We start from the raw sequence: 18886 nt of genomic DNA on the forward strand, positions 1-18886 counted from the left end.
GCTAATTTTTGTATTTTTAGTACAGATAGGTTTAGTACAGGCAGGGGTGGTCTGCCTGCCTTGGCCTCCCAAAGTGCTAGGATTACAGGCATAAGCCACCGTGCCTGGCCCAGCAGTAGTTATTCTTATGTCAGACAAAACAAACTTTAAAGAAATTGCAGTTAAAAAAGACAAAGAGCGACATTATATAATGATAAAAGGCCTTGTCCAACAGGAAAATATCACAATCCTAAACATATATGCACCTAACACTGGAGCTCCCAAATTTATAAAACCATTACTAATAGACCTAAGAAATGAGATAGACAGTAACACAATAATAGTGGGGGACTTCAATATGTCACTGACAGCACTAGACAGGTCAATGAGACAGAAAGTCAACAAAGAAACAATGGATTTAAACTATACCCTGGAACACATGGACTTAACACATATATACAGAACATTCCATCCAACAACTGCAGAATATACATTCTATTCAACAGTGCATGGAACTTTCTCCAAGATAGACCACATGGTAGGCCACAAAACAAGCCGCAATAAATTTAAGAAAATTGAAATTATATCAAGCACTCTCTCAGACCACAGTGGAATAAAACTGGAAATCAACTCCAAAAGGAGCTTTCAAAACCATGCAAATACATGGAAATTAACCTGCTCCTGAATGATCATGAAATCGAGATGGAAATTTAGAAAATCTTCAAATTGAACAAAAATAGTGATACAACCTATCAAAACTTCTGGAATACAGCAAAGTCAGTGCTAAAAGGAAAGTTCATATTCCTAAACACCTACATCAAAAAGTCTAAAAGAGCACAAACAGACAATCAAAGGTCACACTTCAAGGAACTAGAGAAACAAGAACAAACCAAACCCAAACCAGCAGAAGAAAGGAAATAACCAAGATCAGAGCAGAACTAAATGAAACTGAAACAAACAAACAAAAAATACAAAAGATAAATGAAATGAAAACCTGGTTCTTTGAAAAGATAAATAAAGCTGCCGGGCGTGGTGGCTCACGCCTGTAATCCCAGCACTTTGGGAGGCCAAGGTGGGCGGATCACAAGGTCAGGAGATCAAGACCATTCTGGCTAACATGGTGAAGCCCCGTCTCTACTAAAAATACAAAAAAGGTGTAAGGAATGGATCCAGTTTCAGCTTTCTACATATGGCTAGCCAGTTTTCCCAGCACCATTTATTAAATAGGGAATCCTTTCCCCATTGCTTGTTTTTCTCAGGTTTGTCAAAGATCAGATAGTTGTAGATATGCAGCATTATTTATAGGTGGGAATTGAACAATGAGAACACATGGACACAGGAAGGGGAACATCACACTCTGGGGACTGTTGTGGGGTGGGGGGAGGGGGGAGGGGGGAGGGATAGCATTAGGAGATATACCTAATGCTAAATGACGAGTTAATGGGTGCAGCACACCAGCATGGCACATGTATACATATGTAGCTAACCTGCACGTTGTGCACATGTACCCTAAAACTTAAAGTATAATAATAATAAAATAAAATGAATAAAAAATAAAAATAAAAATACAAAAAATTAGCTGGACGCAATGGTGGGCACCTGTAGTCCCAGCTACTCGGGAGGCTGAGGCAGGAGAATGGCATGAACCCGGGAGGCAGAGCTTGTAGTGAGCCGAGATCGCACCACTGCACTCCAGCCTAGGCGACAGAGCAAGACTCCATCTCAAAAAAAAAAAAAAAACCTAGAAGAGATGGATAAATTCCTGGAAAGATACAACCCTCCTAGCTTAAATCAGGAAGAATTAGATACTCTGAACAGACCAATAACAAGCAACAAGATTGAAATGGTAATTTAAACATTACCAACAAAAAAAGTCCAGGACCAGATGGATTCACAGCAGAATGTAACCAGGCATTCAAAGAATTGGTACCAATCCTATTGACGCTATTTCATAGGATTGAGAAAGAGGGAACCCTCCCTAAATCATTCTATGAAGCCAGCATCACCCTAATACCAAAACCAGAAAAGGACATAATCAAAAAAGAAAACTGCAGACCAATATCCTTGATGAACATTGATACTAAAATCCTTAACAAAATACTAGCTTACCGAATCCAACAACATATCAAAAATATAAGCCACCATGATCAAGTGGGTTTCATACCAGGGATGCAGGGAGGTTTAACATACGCAAGTCAATAAATGTGATACACCACATAAACAAAATTAAAAACAAAAATCACCATGATCATCTCAATAGATGCAGAAAAAGCATTTGACAAAATCCAGCATCCCCTTATGATTAAAACTCTCAGCAAAATCAGCATACAAGGGACATATCTCAATGTAATAAAAGCCATCTATGACAAACCCACAGCCAACGTAATAATGACTGGGGGAAAAGTTAAAAGCATTTCCTCTGAGCACTGAAACAAGACAAGGATGCTCACTCACACCACTCCTCTTCAACATAGTTCTGGAAGTGCTAGCCAGAGCAACACAAGAGAAAGAAATAAAGGCGATCCAAATTGTTATAGAGGAAGTCAAACTGTCACTATTTGCTGATGATATTATTGTTTACTTAGAAAATCCTAGAGTCCTCCAGAAAGCTCCTAGAACTGATAAAACAATTCAGCAAAATTTCTGGATACAAAATTAATGCATGCGAATCAGTAGCTCTTCTATACACCAACAGCGACCAAGCTGAGAATCAAATCAAGAACTCAACCCCTTTTACAACAGCTGCAAAAAATAAAATAAAATAAAATACTTAGGAATATACCTAACCAAGGAGGTGAAAGACCTCTACAAGGAAAACTACAAAACACTGCTGAAGGAAATCATAGACGACACAAATGAATGGAAACACATCCCATGCTCATGGATGGGTAGAATCAACATTGTGAAAATGACCATACTGCCAAAAGCAATCTACAAATTTAATACAATTTCCATCAAAATACCGCCATCATTCTTTACAGAATTAGAAAAAACAATTCTAAAACTCATATGGAACCAAAAAGGAGCCCGCATAGCCAAAGCAAGACTAAGCAAAAAGAATAAATCTATAGGCATCACATTACCTGATTTCAAACTATACTATAAGGCCATAGTCACCAAAACAGCATGATACTGGCATAAAAATAGGCACAGAGACCAATGGAACAGAATAGATAACCCATAAATAAACTCAAATACTTACAGCCAACTGATCTTCGACAAAGCAAACAAAAACATAAAGTGGGGAAAGGACACCCTTTTCAACAAATGGTGCTGGGATAATTGGCTAGCCACATGTAAGAGAACTAAACTGGATCCTCATCTCTCACCTTACACAGAAATCAGCTCAAGATGGATTAAGGATTTAAATCTAAGTTCTGAAACTATAAAAATTCTAGAAGGTATCATCGAAAAAACCCTTATAGACATTGGCTTAGGCAAGGATTTCATGACCAAGAACCCAAAAGCAAATGCAATAAAAACAAAGACAAACAGCTGGGACTTAATTAAACTAAAGAGCTTTTGCACGGCAAAAGGAACAGTCAGCAGAGTAAACAGACAACCCACAGAGTGGGAGAAAATCTTCACAGTCTGTACATCTGACAAAGGACTAACATCCAGAATCTACAACAAACTCAAACAAATCAGCAAGAAAAAAACAAACAATCCCATAATAAAGTGGGCTAAGGACATGAATAGACAATTCTCAAAAGAAGATATACAAATGGCCAACAAACATATGAAAAAAGGCTCAACATCGCTAATAATCAGGGAAATGCAAATCAAAACCACAATGTGATACCACCTTACTCCTGCAAGAATGGCCATAATCAAAAAAATAAAAACATAGTAGATATGGATGTGGATGCAGTGAACAGGGAACACTTCTACATTGCTTGTGGGAATGTAAACTAGTACAGCCACTATGGAAAACAATGTGGAGATTCCTTAAAAAACTAAAAGTAGAACTACCATTTGATCCAGCAATCCCACTACAGGGTATCTACCTAGAGGAAAAGAAGTCATTATACAAAAAAGATACTTGAACACGCATACGTATAGCAGCACAGTTCACAACTGCAAAAACGTGGAACCAACCCAAGTGCCCACCAATCAATGAGTGGATAAAGAAACTGTGGTGTGTATATACACACATATATATATATATATGATGGATATATATATATATGATAGAATACTACTCAGCCAATAAAAGGAATCAATTAACACATTCACAATGATCTGGATGAGATTGGAGACTATCATTCTAAGTGAAGTAAGGCAGGAAAGGAAAACCAAACATTGTATGTTCTCACTCATAAGTGGGAGCTAAGCTATAAGGATACAAAGGCATAAGAATGACACAGTGGACTTTGGGGACTCAAGGGGAAAGGGTGGGAAGTGGGTGAGGGATAAAAGACCACAAATAGGGTGCGGTATATACTGCTTGGGTGATGGGTGCACCAAAATCTCACAAATCACCACTAAAGAAATTACTCATGTAACCAAACACCATCTGTTCCCCAATAACCTATGGAAATGAAAATACAAAAAATAAAAGGAAAACTCAAGCTGGAAACTGTTTAGGGCAAACCTGCCTCCCATTCTATTCAAAGTTATCTCTCTGCTCACTGAGATAAATGCATATCTGATTGCCTCCTTTGGAAAGGCTAATTAGAAACTCAAAAGAATGCAACCTTTTGTCTCTCTTCTGTGACCTAGAAGCCACCTCCCCCACTGCAAGTTTTCCTGCCTTTGCTTCAAGTTGTCCCGCCTTTCCAGACCGAACCAATGTACTTCTTACATACATTGATTGATGTCTCATGTCTCCCTAGAATGTACAAAACCAAGCTGTGCCCCAAACACCTTGGTCACATGTCATAAAGACTTCCTGAGGCTATGCCAGGGGCACATGTCCTCAACCTTGGCAAAATAAACTTTCTAAATTTACTGAGACCTGTCTCAAATTTTCGGAGTTCACAGTGGGCAAGACTAGATTTACTTTTGTGTTGAGCAGATACTGAGTTTGACTGATGAGAATCTGGAGTGTGAGGTCTGACGGAGTAACTCTGAGAGAGGAAGCTACCTGTGTGGTCTCAGGGAGAAGATCTGAGACTTACCAAGAAAAAGTGATCTGAAAGAACTGGCTGACTTCAGGCCCTTGACCAGTGCCTAGACCCTCTTTCTGCAGCTCCAGATCATAGCCTTCATGCTGGCAGCCTCCCTGCCACTCATCCAGGGACCTTAAAGAAGGGCTTCCTCTTCCCAAGCCTCTGGGTGGGCTTTCTAAAGCCCTGTGTGCATGAAGAGGTGGCTTGTAGCCCTTTGCAGCAGCAGGGCTTACATGAGGCTGGGATATGAAAAGCTGGCATTACAATGCAGCTTGTGCCTTGCATTCACTCCCCACTTCATCAAGCCAAGTTTCTAAATAACAGGGATAGTAACGGCCCACTGTGGCCCAATGTCACTTCTAAAGTTGCTTGGCAAAAAGCCACATGACTATTACTTAGCTCTCCACAGAACGGCATGTACCAAGTCGGATCACTGCTGTCGGTGTGTGGGTGGATTAGCTGCTATTGAACATGATAGGGCGGGCCCCTTTCCAGTTTGCACCAGCCCCACTCTGTGCCTACTCCATGTATCATAGAGCCTCCTCTCTCTGTGCAGTTGAACTTGATCAGATGAGATGGCAAAAGCCAGAGCAGGGAGCAAGGCAAAAGAGAAAAATATGTTCACGGTGACTTTTGAAAACATATGGATGAAACTCCTGAGGAGGCTGAGGAACTAAATCTTTTCTTTTGGCAGTAGGCACAGAGTGCAGATTCATCTATCTGTGAATTACTCTAGCTCCTGCTGTGTGAGTTCTATTTTAGCCCAGTAATGCAGAAAGAAAGAAAAACTAAGTTCTGACAAGCACTTACATTTCTTGAATTTTTGTTGAAGGTCCCAGAGGTCATTGTAAGCAGCCTGAACAGGTAGTTAGGGCTCCTGGATTCCAGTCTCAGCTTGGCTACTAATTTACTGTGTGACGTTAGGCAAATTACTATTCTGAGCTTTAGTCATCTTATCTTTAAAATGAAGGGTTTAGTCTTTAGAGGAAGCTGAGTGAATGTCATATGTGAACACTCTGTACTATTTTTATAACATTGCTATAAGTCTAAAATTATTTTTAAATAAATGGTTTTCTTAAAAAGTGAAAGGATGATGTAGATTATCTTCAAGATCCTCTCTACCTCTGAATAATGATTTTATGTTCTTACTTATCTTCCTTCAGGTGAAAGTAAGTCTCTTTCCAGCTATCCAAACATATGTCAGAGTGGAATTTTTCCTCACTCCTTCTGCCCCAGGCAAGATGTTGATTAGCCCCCAACACAAACCTGTTTTCTGCTTTAAACATATCCTATACCTAGGGCAAAATTTAAATTATCTAAAACACATTTAAAAACACCCCATCCATACCCACTTTGTTCTTTCAAACAAGTAAATTCATCCAGCAGGGAAAAGCTGTTGCTGGCAGTCCATGCTTACAGAATCTCAGCCTTGCCCTAGCAACTAGGCTAATTATAACTCCGGCTACCTGGTAACCGCACTAGATTTCCCTGCATTGGCTGGCAGTTCTAAAGCCATCTCAGCTCTGCCTGCCACCTCCCATCCTGAGAAGCTGTCAGAGAAGCTGAGAAACTATGAGTCTCTTTTAAGCAACTATCTAAGCTGGGGTGAGAACACCCATGTATCATAGAGCTTCCTTTCTCTGCGCCCAGAGAAAGGCTGCCCAGAATCACAGGACTTCAGAACTGGGAGGGATGTGTGCGTCAATCCTGGTCCAGCCCACTCATTTAAACACAAAGAACCAGAAGCCCAGAAAAAGTGACTTGCCTTAGCCTGGCCTTCCTCTTGATTCCTTTCCCTCAATTCTCCCGTCCTGATCAATCATCAAGTCCTACAAATATTTTAAATATTTTAATATTTTAAAGATGAGTTGCCTCCCCTCTATTCCTACTGCCACAGCCCTCATTTCGGGCCTTCATCTTCTTTGGCTTGGCAAGTCTGTTCTCACTCACTTCCTGCCTTGACTCTCTTGAATCCACCTTTCCCATGCATCAGAGGGATCTAGCAGGTTCCCTGCAGCTTAAAGCCCATCAGTGGTGCCTTATCTTCTTCAGGATAAAGTCTACGCTCTTTAAAATGGCACAAAAGACTGTGTCCGTCATATCAGTCTCATTCTTCGCCTAGTACTTAAATCCACCAACACTAAACCACTTCTAATTCTGTGCAAGCACCCTATGGTTTCTTGCCTCAAGGCTTTTGCTTGTGACAAAAACTCTGTCCTTCCACTTCATCATCCATTGACTGATTAGTGCTTATTCCCCTTTGAAGATGAAGTTCAGGGGTCATCATGAATAATCCTTTGCAGATTTTCTTTCCATACACTCTATTCATTTGGGATAGAAGTGCCCCCTTTGAGTTTCCTTACACTTTGTACATAGCTCTGTTACTGCCTTTTTTTTTTTTTAATTATACTTTAAGTTTTAGGGTACATGTGCACATTGTGCAGGTTAGTTACATATGTATACATGTGCCATGCTGGTGTGCTGCACCCACTAACTCGTCATCTAGCATTAGGTATATCTCCCAATGCTATCCCTCCCCCCTCCCCCCACCCCACCACAGTCCCCAGAGTGTGATATTCCCCTTCCTGTGTCCATGTGATCTCATTGTTCAGTTCCCACCTATGAGTGAGAATATGCGGTGTTTGGTTTTTTGATCTTGCGATAGTTTACTGAGAATGATGATTTCCAATTTCATCCATGTCCCTACAAAGGACATGAACTCATCATTTTTTATGGCTGCATAGTATTCCATGGTGTATATGTGCCACATTTTCTTAATCCAGTCTATCATTGTTGGACATTTGGGTTGGAAAAAGCCTTTGACAAAATTCAACAACCCTTCATGCTAAAAACTCTCAATAAATTAGGTATTGATGGGATGTATTTCAAAATAATAAGAGCTATCTATGACAAACCCACAGCCAATATCATACTGAATGGGCAAAAACTGGAAGCATTCCCTTTGAAAACTGGCACAAGACAGGGATGCCCTCTCTCACCACTCCTATTCAACATAGTGTTGGAAGTTCTGGCCAGGGCAATTAGGCAGGAGAAGGAAATAAAGGGTATTCAATTAGGAAAAGAGGAAGTCAAATTGTCCCTGTTTGCAGACGACATGATTGTATATCTAGAAAACCCCATTGTCTCAGCCCAAAATCTCCTTAAGCTGATAAGCAACTTCAGCAAAGTCTCAGGATACAAAATCAATGTACAAAAATCACAAGCATTCTTATACGCCAACAACAGACAAACAGAGAGCCAAATCATGAGTGAACTCCCATTCACAATTGCTTCAAAGAGAATAAAATACCTAGGAATCCAACTTACAAGGGATGTGAAGCACCTCTCCAAGGAGAACTACAAACCACTGCTCAAGGAAATAAAAGAGGATACAAACAAATGGAAGAACATTCCATGCTCATGGGTAGGAAGAATCAATATCGTGAAAATGGCCATACTGCCCAAGGTAATTTACAGATTCAATGTTACTGCCTTTTACTATACTCTAGCACCTGTGGTTTACTCATCTTTGAAGTCCCAACTTCTAGTACTTGGAACATAGCAGGTACCTAATTAATGTTTATTAATGAATGAATGGATAAGTCCAAAGCTTTCCATGATTTCTCCCCTGCAGCCTCATCTTACCACCACCACAAGCCCTCCAAACCACATGATCTAGCCATACTGAATGATTCCAGTGTGCCAAGTGCACATTGCTTTTGTACACCTCTGCTTTTGTATATTGTTTCTTCTGTTTGAAATGCCTTTTCCCACCAGGCGCGGTGGCTCACACCTGTAATCCCAGCACTTTGGGAGGCCGAGGTGGGTGGATTACCTGAGGTAAGGAGTTTGAGACCACCCTGGCCAACATGGCGAAACCCCATCTCTACTAAAAATACAAAAATTAGCCGGGCATGGTGACACACACCTGTAATCCCAGCTACTTGGGAGGCTAAGGCAGGAGAATCGCTTGAGCCCAGGAGATGGAGGTTGCAGTGAGCCGAGATCATGCCACTGCACTCCAGCCTGGCTGACAAAGCAAGACTCTGTCTCAAAGAAAAAAAAAAGAATTTCTAGATTTTCCAGGCATGGTGACTTATGCCTGTAATCTTAGCACTTTGGGAGGCCGAAGTGGGTGGATCACGAGGTCAGGAGATTGAGACCAGCCTGGCTAACGTGGTGAAAACCCGTCTCTACTAAAAATATGAAAAATTAGCCGTATGTTTCACAGCATCTGTAATCCCAGCTACTCAGGAGGCTGGGGCAGGAGAATCGCTTGAACCTGGGAGGTGGAGATTGCAGCGAGCCAAGATGGCGCCACTGCACTCCAGCCTGGGCCACAAAGTGAGACTCCATCTCAAAAAAAAAAAACAAAGAAGAAAAAAGAAATGCCTTTTCCCATTTCTTGTTATGTTACTACCTTTTAGGATTCAATGCAAACTTCAAACACTTGGCAAGGCCTTTCCTGGTGGATTTTATTGCACTATAGCACAATCTGTCCATACCTCTATGGTAGCCCTTATTATACCATTTTTATTTATTTGTTGATGTCTTCTCCACCAGAATCTAGCACAGTAGCTGGCATATAGTAGATAATCAATAGACATTTGACTGAATATACCAATGCATATGTGCAAATATGAGCAAAAAAATGACTAAAATGATATTGCAAACAAGGGAAACATTTGAGACAGAAATTTAGAATGTCTATTTTTTTCAAGTGTAACATGCTACTTCTATCAGTGCATAAACCTGAATGTACATACATTATAGAAAGAAGTGGCCTTGTAATAAGTTCATGCAGAAATATAAATTATGTAGCCATTGTTAGGGGGATAACTGAAAGTGGATTAGAATTAAATTAGGGCCCAGAATTTAGTCTGGGATTTGTTTTCCAGTGGTTGAAAGAAAAATTCCTAAGTATTCAAAGGGAAGAAGCATTTCTCAACAGGCAAGTATTATGAATTCTAATTAAAAGCTCTGAAAAAATGAGATAAGTTGTGTTAAGGAAAAGCAGAAAACAGAGTTGCCTTTGGTTAAGAGTTCCACTATTTTTATAAGCAACTGACTTTTTGGGGAAAGTTGCTTTAAGCATTTTTTTTTCTGTGTGTATGTGTGAGATGGGGTCTCACTCTGTCACCCAGGCTAGAATGCAGGAGCACAATCATGGCTCACTGCAGCCTCAACCTTCTGGGCTCAAGCAATCCTCCCACCTCAGCCTCCCAAGTAGCTGGTACCACAGCCACACACCACTATGTCAGCTAATTTAAAAAAAAAAAATTTACAGAGATGCAGTCTTGCTATGTTTCCCAGGCTGGTCTCAAACTCCTGGGCTCAAGTGATCCTCCCACCTTGGCCTTGCGAAGTGCTGGGATTACTGACATGCGCCAACATGCCAGGCCTAAACATTTTGTGTGTGTGTGTTAAAATATACATATAATAAAATTTGCCATTTTAACTATTTTAAAGTATATAGTTCTATGGCATTAAGTACATTCACATAGTTGTTCAAATATCACTATCCATCTCCAGAACTTTTTCCCAAATGAAACTGTAGCCACTAACTCCCCATTCCCTCCTCCCCACAACCCCTGGCAACCATAGTTCCACTTTCTGTCTTTATTATTTGACTACTCTAGGTACTTCATTTAAGTGAAATAATAAATATTTGTCCTTTAGGGACTGACTTTACTTAGCATGACATCTTTAAGGTTCACTCATGTTACAGCACATGTCAGAGTTTCATACCTTTCTAAGGCTAAATAATATCCAGTGTCTATATAGCCCACATTTTGTTTATCCACTCATTTGTCAATGAACACTTGAGTTGCTTCCACCTGTTGGCTACTGTAAACAATGCTCCTATGAACACAGAAATACAAATATCTATTTGAGTTCCGGTTTTCATTTATTTTGTGTTATACCCAGAGTAGAATTGCTGGATTATACGGTAAGTCTCTGTTTAATTTTTTGAGAAACTCCATACTGTTTTTCACAGCACCTGCACCATTTCACATTCTTTCTAGCAATGTGCAAGGGTTCCAATTTCTCCACATCTTTACTAGTATTTGTTATTTTCTGGGTTGTTTGATTTTTAGTATAATAGCCATCCTAATGAGTGTGAAGTTTAAAAAAATATTTAACCAAAATCATAAATATTGGTTACAAATATTTAATGGATGGATTCCCTCTATTTCTGCCAACTTTCATTCCCTGAAAGAAGAAATAGGTAAGCATGACCTCACGAACCTCAGAAGGCTGAGAATGGGGAATTGGCACACACAGTGTGCATAGACACAGACACACATGGACCATGTTCATACTAGGCTTCCAGAAAACCATTTAAAAATAGTTTGGCTAATGTAATCTTGTCTGTCTCTTATGTTCCTCCTTTCCCATCATACACATTTCTTAAAGTTCGTGTAAGTAAAACATAGGAGAAAAAAACATAGCCACTAATTAAATAAGGCATCCAACTGTAAAAGAAGAGCAAACTCTGCTACATATAAGAAGACAAGCATTAATTCTGGCAACAGCAGCCACACAGCCACTTTAGACAATAACCTGAGCGGGTGCATGCTTTCTAGTATGTGTCTCCAGCTGTGCAGGATAGAAATCACAATCCTTTCTATTTATCTAATGTCTAATACACTAAAACATGTTTACCCATGGGGGAGAAGAGTACGACAGGAATTGATGACTCTAATTTAGGAAACTAAGGTTCACAGAAGTTAAGTGACTTGGCCAAGATCATGTAGCTAGAAAAGGCAGGTTAAGAACTCAGGTTTCCTTAGAGTTCAAAACTTTTATCACAACATTTTTGATAACCCGCCAAGATACTCATCCTTCTCTAATAGCCTTCCTTTGGTTCAAGTCCAGCTTCCTAAATCCTACAGCCTGATGGAGTTCCTGAGCTTCCTTGTAAGTCTGCAGGTATATTGTTCCTCATCATGTTGCCCAAAGCCTAAAGAAATCAGGCTAGGACCAAAGAAAATCAGTCAATGAGCCAAAAGAAATTTAATCAACCCAGCCTTTCTTATTTATTTTCTTTGAATGAACATTTGTATCTGAGAATGCCAAGGTAAATTTGATGCAATAGGGACACTTGGATTATATTATGTTATTTACACACAAGCAAACAAAAATTGAGAATTGAGACAAATAGGACAAATGGTCCCAAGTCCACTACTGAGGAAAAAGAAACTGATTTGGAATAAAAAATAGTCCAGCATGAATGTGTCAGTAATTAAGACTTATCTGGATAAGTTTGCCGTCTCTCAATTTGTCACAATAATGGCAAATATTTATTGAGAGCTTACTATGTGATAGGCATTATGCTGAGTTCAGCTAATTGACTCATTTCATCCTCCTCTAGACCCTATAAGATAGGTGTTATTACTGCCCTTGCTTTAGCTCAGAGAAATTATGGCATTTTTCCCAACACAAATAGTAAGTAGAAAAATCAAGATTTCACCCCAGGTCTCGCCAATTTATAGCTCTTAGCCGTTATGCCCAGCAATAACAGAATAGTAAAAACAATGACAATTTGGTAGGCAAGTAAAATCAGTAGGCTGTTTACCATAGCTATAGAAGTATGCTATGCATAAACCTCAAAGATTGCGCAGGAAAAGTATCATCCAATCTCAAAGATGAGAAAACCAAAGAAGTTTCAATCTCAAAGAAGTCAGGCAGCTTAAGGGTCATAAAACAATGCAACACAATTCTCTCAACTCATATCTAAGGGCTAAGTCCACTTTAACCTTCCAATATCATTATATCATATTTAATCATTGACTCTATCTGGTCAAGGACGACAACATTTTATTTCTCCTGACCCTTTTGCTATCAGATCTGGCCTTGTCGGTTTTTCAATTTCATTCTTAGAATGGAAACTTAATTCACACAAGTTGAACAAGTAGTCATCAGGGGGCAAAACCCAGTGGATGATGGTTTTGTGTGCTGTTTGGAGACTGGGTGTTTACCACACAGCAGTGGATTTCATAAATTCCAGGGTCAGACAAGATTCCAGTAGTGACACACTTGACTAATATGAGAAAATGCAGGATTAGGCAATCAACAATGAGGAAGTCAGCCAAGTTGCCACCCAAAAATTACTTACCACAGCAGCTGCAGTCCAGAAATGCTAACAAGCCAGTCTCCCTAGGAGTGGGCCATACTCAGCTGTGGACCACTCACAACATTTTCTCACTTTATTTTGCTCCAGAGTCAGTGTACTGCAATGATTTCTCCTTTGCTTGCTTTATATGTTTAAAATTGTCTTCCCTAAAACTTGAACTTATAATTAATGTTTGCTACCAAAAGGGGGTAGCAGTGCCTAATCATGTAGGCATATGTCCCACTCTGTCAGTACAGAGGGTAAGCAGCCTCTTCCTTTTTAAAAAATTTATTATGATGATTTACAAAAATTGAAGCTTACAGGATAAGCACTCAACAAAAAAGTAGCCAGTCTCAAGAAACCAATTTTTATGTATGAATTAATATTATTTTATTAATCCATGGCCAGGATGATTCTTAAGATTATTTCTTAATTCTCTGAACAGCTTAAAAGAGAGAAACTCCTAACTTCTTTTTTATTTACTTGCTTTGAGGTTGATACTCTTAGGTTTTTAACATAACTCTCTAGCTTTGACAACTCCTCTTATAATTTAAAATCCTTATAGCTTCCATTTACAAGTAAGGATTATATCTATTTTAGTCTCCTCAATCAGCTACCTAGAAGAAGACTTGCCACTTGGAAAGAGAAAGATAGCACCCACTCTCCAGTTCTCTTCTCCCAAAGTTGCCCATATTTCCCTTCCCTGAAGCCAATCAAATACTTTATTGTTTCTCGCTAAGAGTAATTTTTCACTCTTAAGTACAAACAGCTCAACAAAAATTCCCGGTAGCATAAATACGCACATCAATAAAATAATTACTACTCACAATAGACTTTCCATTACATATGTTTCACAAGCATTGGTTTTCTTAAAAAGAACCACGCATACAGCACTCAAATTATTGCAGATTCTAACTCAGTAGAGTTTGATTTAATGTTTTTACAATATTTTTTTTAAAGAAGTGTCCTTCCAACGCTAAAGAAAAAAATCAGAATCAAGAAAATTCTGTTTCTTAGCAACAGAAAAATCAAACTTCTGTTACTAAGTTTGGTAACAGAACAGTACTCTAAATTATCCTCTGAACCACCTGATTTACCATGTGATGCTGGGCACATTGCTGCTAATTAATCTTCCTAATCTTGTGGGATCACAATATGAATAACAAGAATGAACATAAGACACATCTGTGGGAATTATGAGGGGGAGATTATAAAGAGTCAAACCTTGTCCCCATATTTAAATTTTATAATAACTATAACCACTAGTAGAAATATAACTACTACCCTCTCATATATATGTGATGTTATTAAGTTTATAAAGTGTTTTGATATGTTTCTTATTTCATCTTCATGGCTGCTATTTATTCATAGAAAAAATAATTCTCAGTATCTGTAGCATTATTGTTAATGCCAATCTTATAGAGGCTGGAACAGGCTCAGAGAGGCTAAGTAACTTGCCTAACTAAGTCTCCTGGTTGACAATAGGTCTTAATGCAGTGTTTTCCGAATCCCTCGTTCTTACATCAAAACAGAACTGTGGCTGGGTGTGGTGGCTCATGCCTGTAATCCCAGCAATTTAGGAGGCCAAGGTGGGAAGATCACTTGAGCCCAGGAATTTGAGACCAGCCTGGGCAACATAGTGAGACCTCAATCTCTGCCAAAAAAAAAAAAAAAAAAAAATATATATATATATATATATATACACACACACACACACACACACACAACACACACACACACATATATAAATAATTAGCCAGGTGTGGTGGCACACCTGTGGTCCCAGCTACTTGGGAGGCTGGGGTGGGAGGATCATTTGAGCCCAGGAGGTCAAGGCTGCAGTGAGTCGTGACGGTGCCACTGCACTCTAGCCTGGGTGACAGAGCGAGACCCTGTCTCAAAAAATAAAATAAACCAGAACGGCTCTAGTTCCTATCCATCCCTTATCATGACATAGTGTGGTAAACTAATTTCAACTCTGAATGATTGATAATGGCTTTATGTGTTCTGTTTCCCAAGTAATAAGAACATTTTAGCACAAGCCTTTAGCGCTTTTCAAATAATCATAGCCAAATGAGAAAATTAATATGACAGGCAGATTGAACAAACATTTGGTGAGAAGAAAGAGGAGGGGATACAGTAGTTTGAGATCCCTCAAATCATATGATGCAGTAGCTGCCTGACAACTCTGCTAACACGTAAGACTAGATAGAGACAGGGCCATATCTACTTCCTGTATGGGACCCATGGCAATACTAGAGTCTAGCAAAAGGGTTGTCCTCTCTGCATGTGACAATAGGCTGTGTTCCACTCCCCCCACATACACCTTGTGCAGCTCCTATAATCTCATTTATCACACTTCTCCAGGTGAGACATGGTGGCTTCTCACACCCCACCCAAAGTTGTTTCCTAAAGATCTTTCGCTAGGGCGGAGCAGAGAGTGAGATCAAATGATTCAGACAGCCATCTGATTCAGCTTTAAAAAAAAAAAATCCTGGTGGGGCGCAGTGGCTCACGCCTGTAATCCCAGTACTTTGGGAGGCTGAGGCGGGTGGATCGCCTGAGGTCAGGAGTTCGAGACCAGCCTGGCCAACATGGTAAAACCCCGTCTCTATTAAAAATACAAAAATTAGCCAGGTGTGGTAGCAGGCGTCTGTAGTCCCAGCTACTCCGGAGAATCGCTTGAACCCAGGAGGCGGAGGTTGCAGTGAGCTGAGATCGTGCCACTGCACTCTAGCCTGGGCGACAGAGTGAGACTCTGTCTCAGAACAACAACAACAACAACAAAATCCTTTCCCTCAAATTACCTAAGAAATTGTCCTTTCCTTCTTTGCCCTGAAGACAGTTAATGGGGAAAGTTCCTCCCTCTGCACAGTGAATAAATCCATCCACTATTCCTACCCTAACCCTAAGGCAAAACCTCCCACTCATCCTCCATCTCTCCCCATCTCTCTGTTACCAACCCTCACTTGGCAATATCCTTCTTGACACGTGGCAGCTCCAATGAGGCACACTCATTACATAGCCACATAAAAGATAAAAGGTGAATCTGGACCAACTTCTGGAAAATTTGGACTTAAAACATGGAAATGCAGGAGAGACAGGAAATAGAGTTAAATCCCCCAGATTTAGCTATACACATTAATTGAATTAACTAAATAATCATTTGGGTCTCATAGACACCAGCTATTTCCCTGATCCAAGATGTTATCTAGCAGCCTGTATCGCTTCCCAGTCATCCATCCTCTTGACAGGACAGAGCACACATAGAAAATGGTATTTGTATAGTCCTCTGGGGCAAACAGTTGGAGAGTTAGAATCTCCGATAAGGTCAGAGGCAACCAGTCCCCGGTCACTTGGGCCACTTCAGGTCCTGCTTGTCCAGACACAGAGAGGGCTGAGGAAACCAGTATTGTGGTGACCAGCTACGAGGCTTAATTCTCATAACCCATAGCCCAATGTCCTCTTATCAAGGTGCTGTCCTATCTCACTCACAGCTCAGCCAATCCAGTAGGTCTTCCTTCCCCACCCCGATCACTGACCCATCAATCAAGATAGCCCTCCCATCCAAGGAAGAGGCCATTTCCCCTCCCACTCCACCCAGGCCAACTGCTATCCCACAGGTTACTCTCTTCTTCATTTTAAGGCAAGCTATTCCAAAGACTAAAAATGCCTAAGATTCTGTCTTAAAAGCTTATCTGCATAGTCATCTTCAAAAGCAAACATGAATTTCTCAAGGAACAGAAACACCCTTAGCCCCTGCCCTTTTCTCCATAGCATCATTCTCTGCCCCACCAAGCCGGAGCTAGGAGGGGACTTTCTCTAGGAGAGGTATGACCTGGAGATGATCTGCTTCAGAGCCACCTCAGGGATCTTGCTTAAAAATGCATATTTTCCCAGGCAAAGTGGCTCATGCCTATAATACCAACAACTGTGGAGGCTGAGGTGGGAGGATCTAAAGGCCAGGAGTTTGAGACCAGCCTGGACAACAAACATAGTGCCACCCCTTTGGTACGAATTTTTTTTTTTTTTTTTTTGAGACAGACTCTTGCTCTGTCACCTAGGCTGAAGTGTAGTGGCACAATCCCGTCTCACCGCAACCTCCGCCTCCTGGGTTCAAGCAATTCTCCTGCCTCAGCCTCCCAAGTAGCTTGGACTACAGGCATATGCCACCACACCCGCTAATTTTTGTACTTTTAAGTAGAGATGGAGTTTCACCATGTTGGCCAGGCTGGTCTCGAACTCCTGACCTCAAGCCTTCTGTCTTCCTTGGCTTCCCAAAGTGCTGGGATTACAGGCATGAGCCACTTTGCTCTGCCAATGTTTTTTTTTTTTAATTATCTGGGCCTGGTGTCCTGTGCCTGTGGTCCCAGCTGCTCAGGAGGCTGAGCCAGAAGGCATTACTTGAGCCCAAGAGTTGGTGGCTGCAGTGCTATGATGGTGACACTGCACTCCAGACTGAGCAACAGAGCAAGACCTGTTTCTAAAATAAATAAATTTTAAAAATGCAAATATCCACCCCAGTCCCACCCTCTACCCCCACCTTCCCCCACATTACTACATCGGAATCCCTAGGGTGAGGCATGGAGTCTACATTTTAAACCAGCTCCCAAGGTGATTGTTCCGCACAGTTCCACGTCAGTGTTTGAGAGAGGCTCTGATTTATTCCAGTCGTCTTTCTTTACAGAGAAGGAAAGCAGAAAGCAGGCACCAGAGAGGTGAAATGAGCTTGTCCAAGGTCACAGGTGGTGAAGGTGACCAGAGCTGGATGAAACCCCACCTCTCTCACTGACTAGCACAGCACCAGCTAGGAAGAGCCTAGAATAGCGACCGACCGGCAGGCCAAACCGTCCCCTGCCCCTGCCCCTGCCCCTGCCCCGGAGAAGCGGGCCCCTGCACTCACCCGCTTGTAGATGTCCTCCCGGCTGGCCTCATACTTCTGTTGCATGCGCTCCTCCAGGAAGTAGATGCGCAGCTTGAGGCTGAAGTTCTCCTTCTTCAGGTCATTGAGGTGCTGGGACAGAGTGCGATATCCATTAGACATGATGGGCAACCCATGGGGAGGAGCGTGCCCGATTGCCCCCTCAACCCAAGAACATGGTGCAGCTGCACCGCAGCATGAAGCCAGCCGGCTGGGACGCTGCTGAGGCTGCGGACCGAGAGGCTGGGGCTATGGCGACATGGCCCCTATTGCTGGAGCTCTCTCCGGGACTCGGGACTGGGCTCACTGCTCTGGGTGCTGGAGCGTAGCACACTTTCCTTTTTTACCTCAGGGAGATATTTGCGGAATCCCTGACAGAGGAACATGCTGCGTGAACTCAGACACAAGTGGTGTAACCCGACTCCAAGCCAGGACTCTGCTGTCACCCTCCTGGAGCCTCCCAGGCCCAACTGTAGGCAGTTAACAGCTTCTCGGAAAAGAGAGACTGACCCCCAAGAGCTTCCAGGAAAGGGGGAGGGGAGATATTCAAGGTGACAGTGGGTTTGCAAAGAAGAGAAGGAAATAGAGGGTGGGGAGGGGGTATTTAAATGACTTGTGGCTGATTTGGACTATAAGACCAAAAGGAGTGTGGCCAGAAGCAAGAAATAAGGTTGCTATAGAAAAGACCACATGTACATAAAATGGCCCACAAAGGTAACCGCATGTCAAATATCCCCTTTCTGTCCAGTGCAAATCTTA

At 41.3% G+C, this 18886-nt stretch overlaps 1 protein-coding gene across 35 annotated transcripts in view; it reads right to left on the minus strand.

Annotated features, from left to right (window-relative positions):
• The window catches only part of LOC100988482 (myomegalin), a 227305-nt gene that overhangs the window by 127872 nt on the left and 80547 nt on the right, over positions 1-18886 (minus strand). For 30 of the 35 annotated variants that reach the window (XM_055101883.3, XM_055101906.2, XM_055101901.2 and 27 more), the window contains exon 4: positions 18110-18220. The exons of the other annotated variants lie outside the window; for them this stretch is intronic. In XM_055101883.3, coding sequence (XP_054957858.2) covers positions 18110-18220 — 111 coding nt within the window. The remainder of the gene's footprint in view (positions 1-18109; positions 18221-18886) is intronic. 35 annotated transcript variants of the gene reach the window in all.

The sequence above is a fragment of the Pan paniscus genome, chromosome 1 (genome assembly GCF_029289425.2).
Source record: "Pan paniscus chromosome 1, NHGRI_mPanPan1-v2.0_pri, whole genome shotgun sequence".
In the NCBI taxonomy this organism is placed as follows: Eukaryota; Metazoa; Chordata; class Mammalia; order Primates; family Hominidae; genus Pan; species Pan paniscus.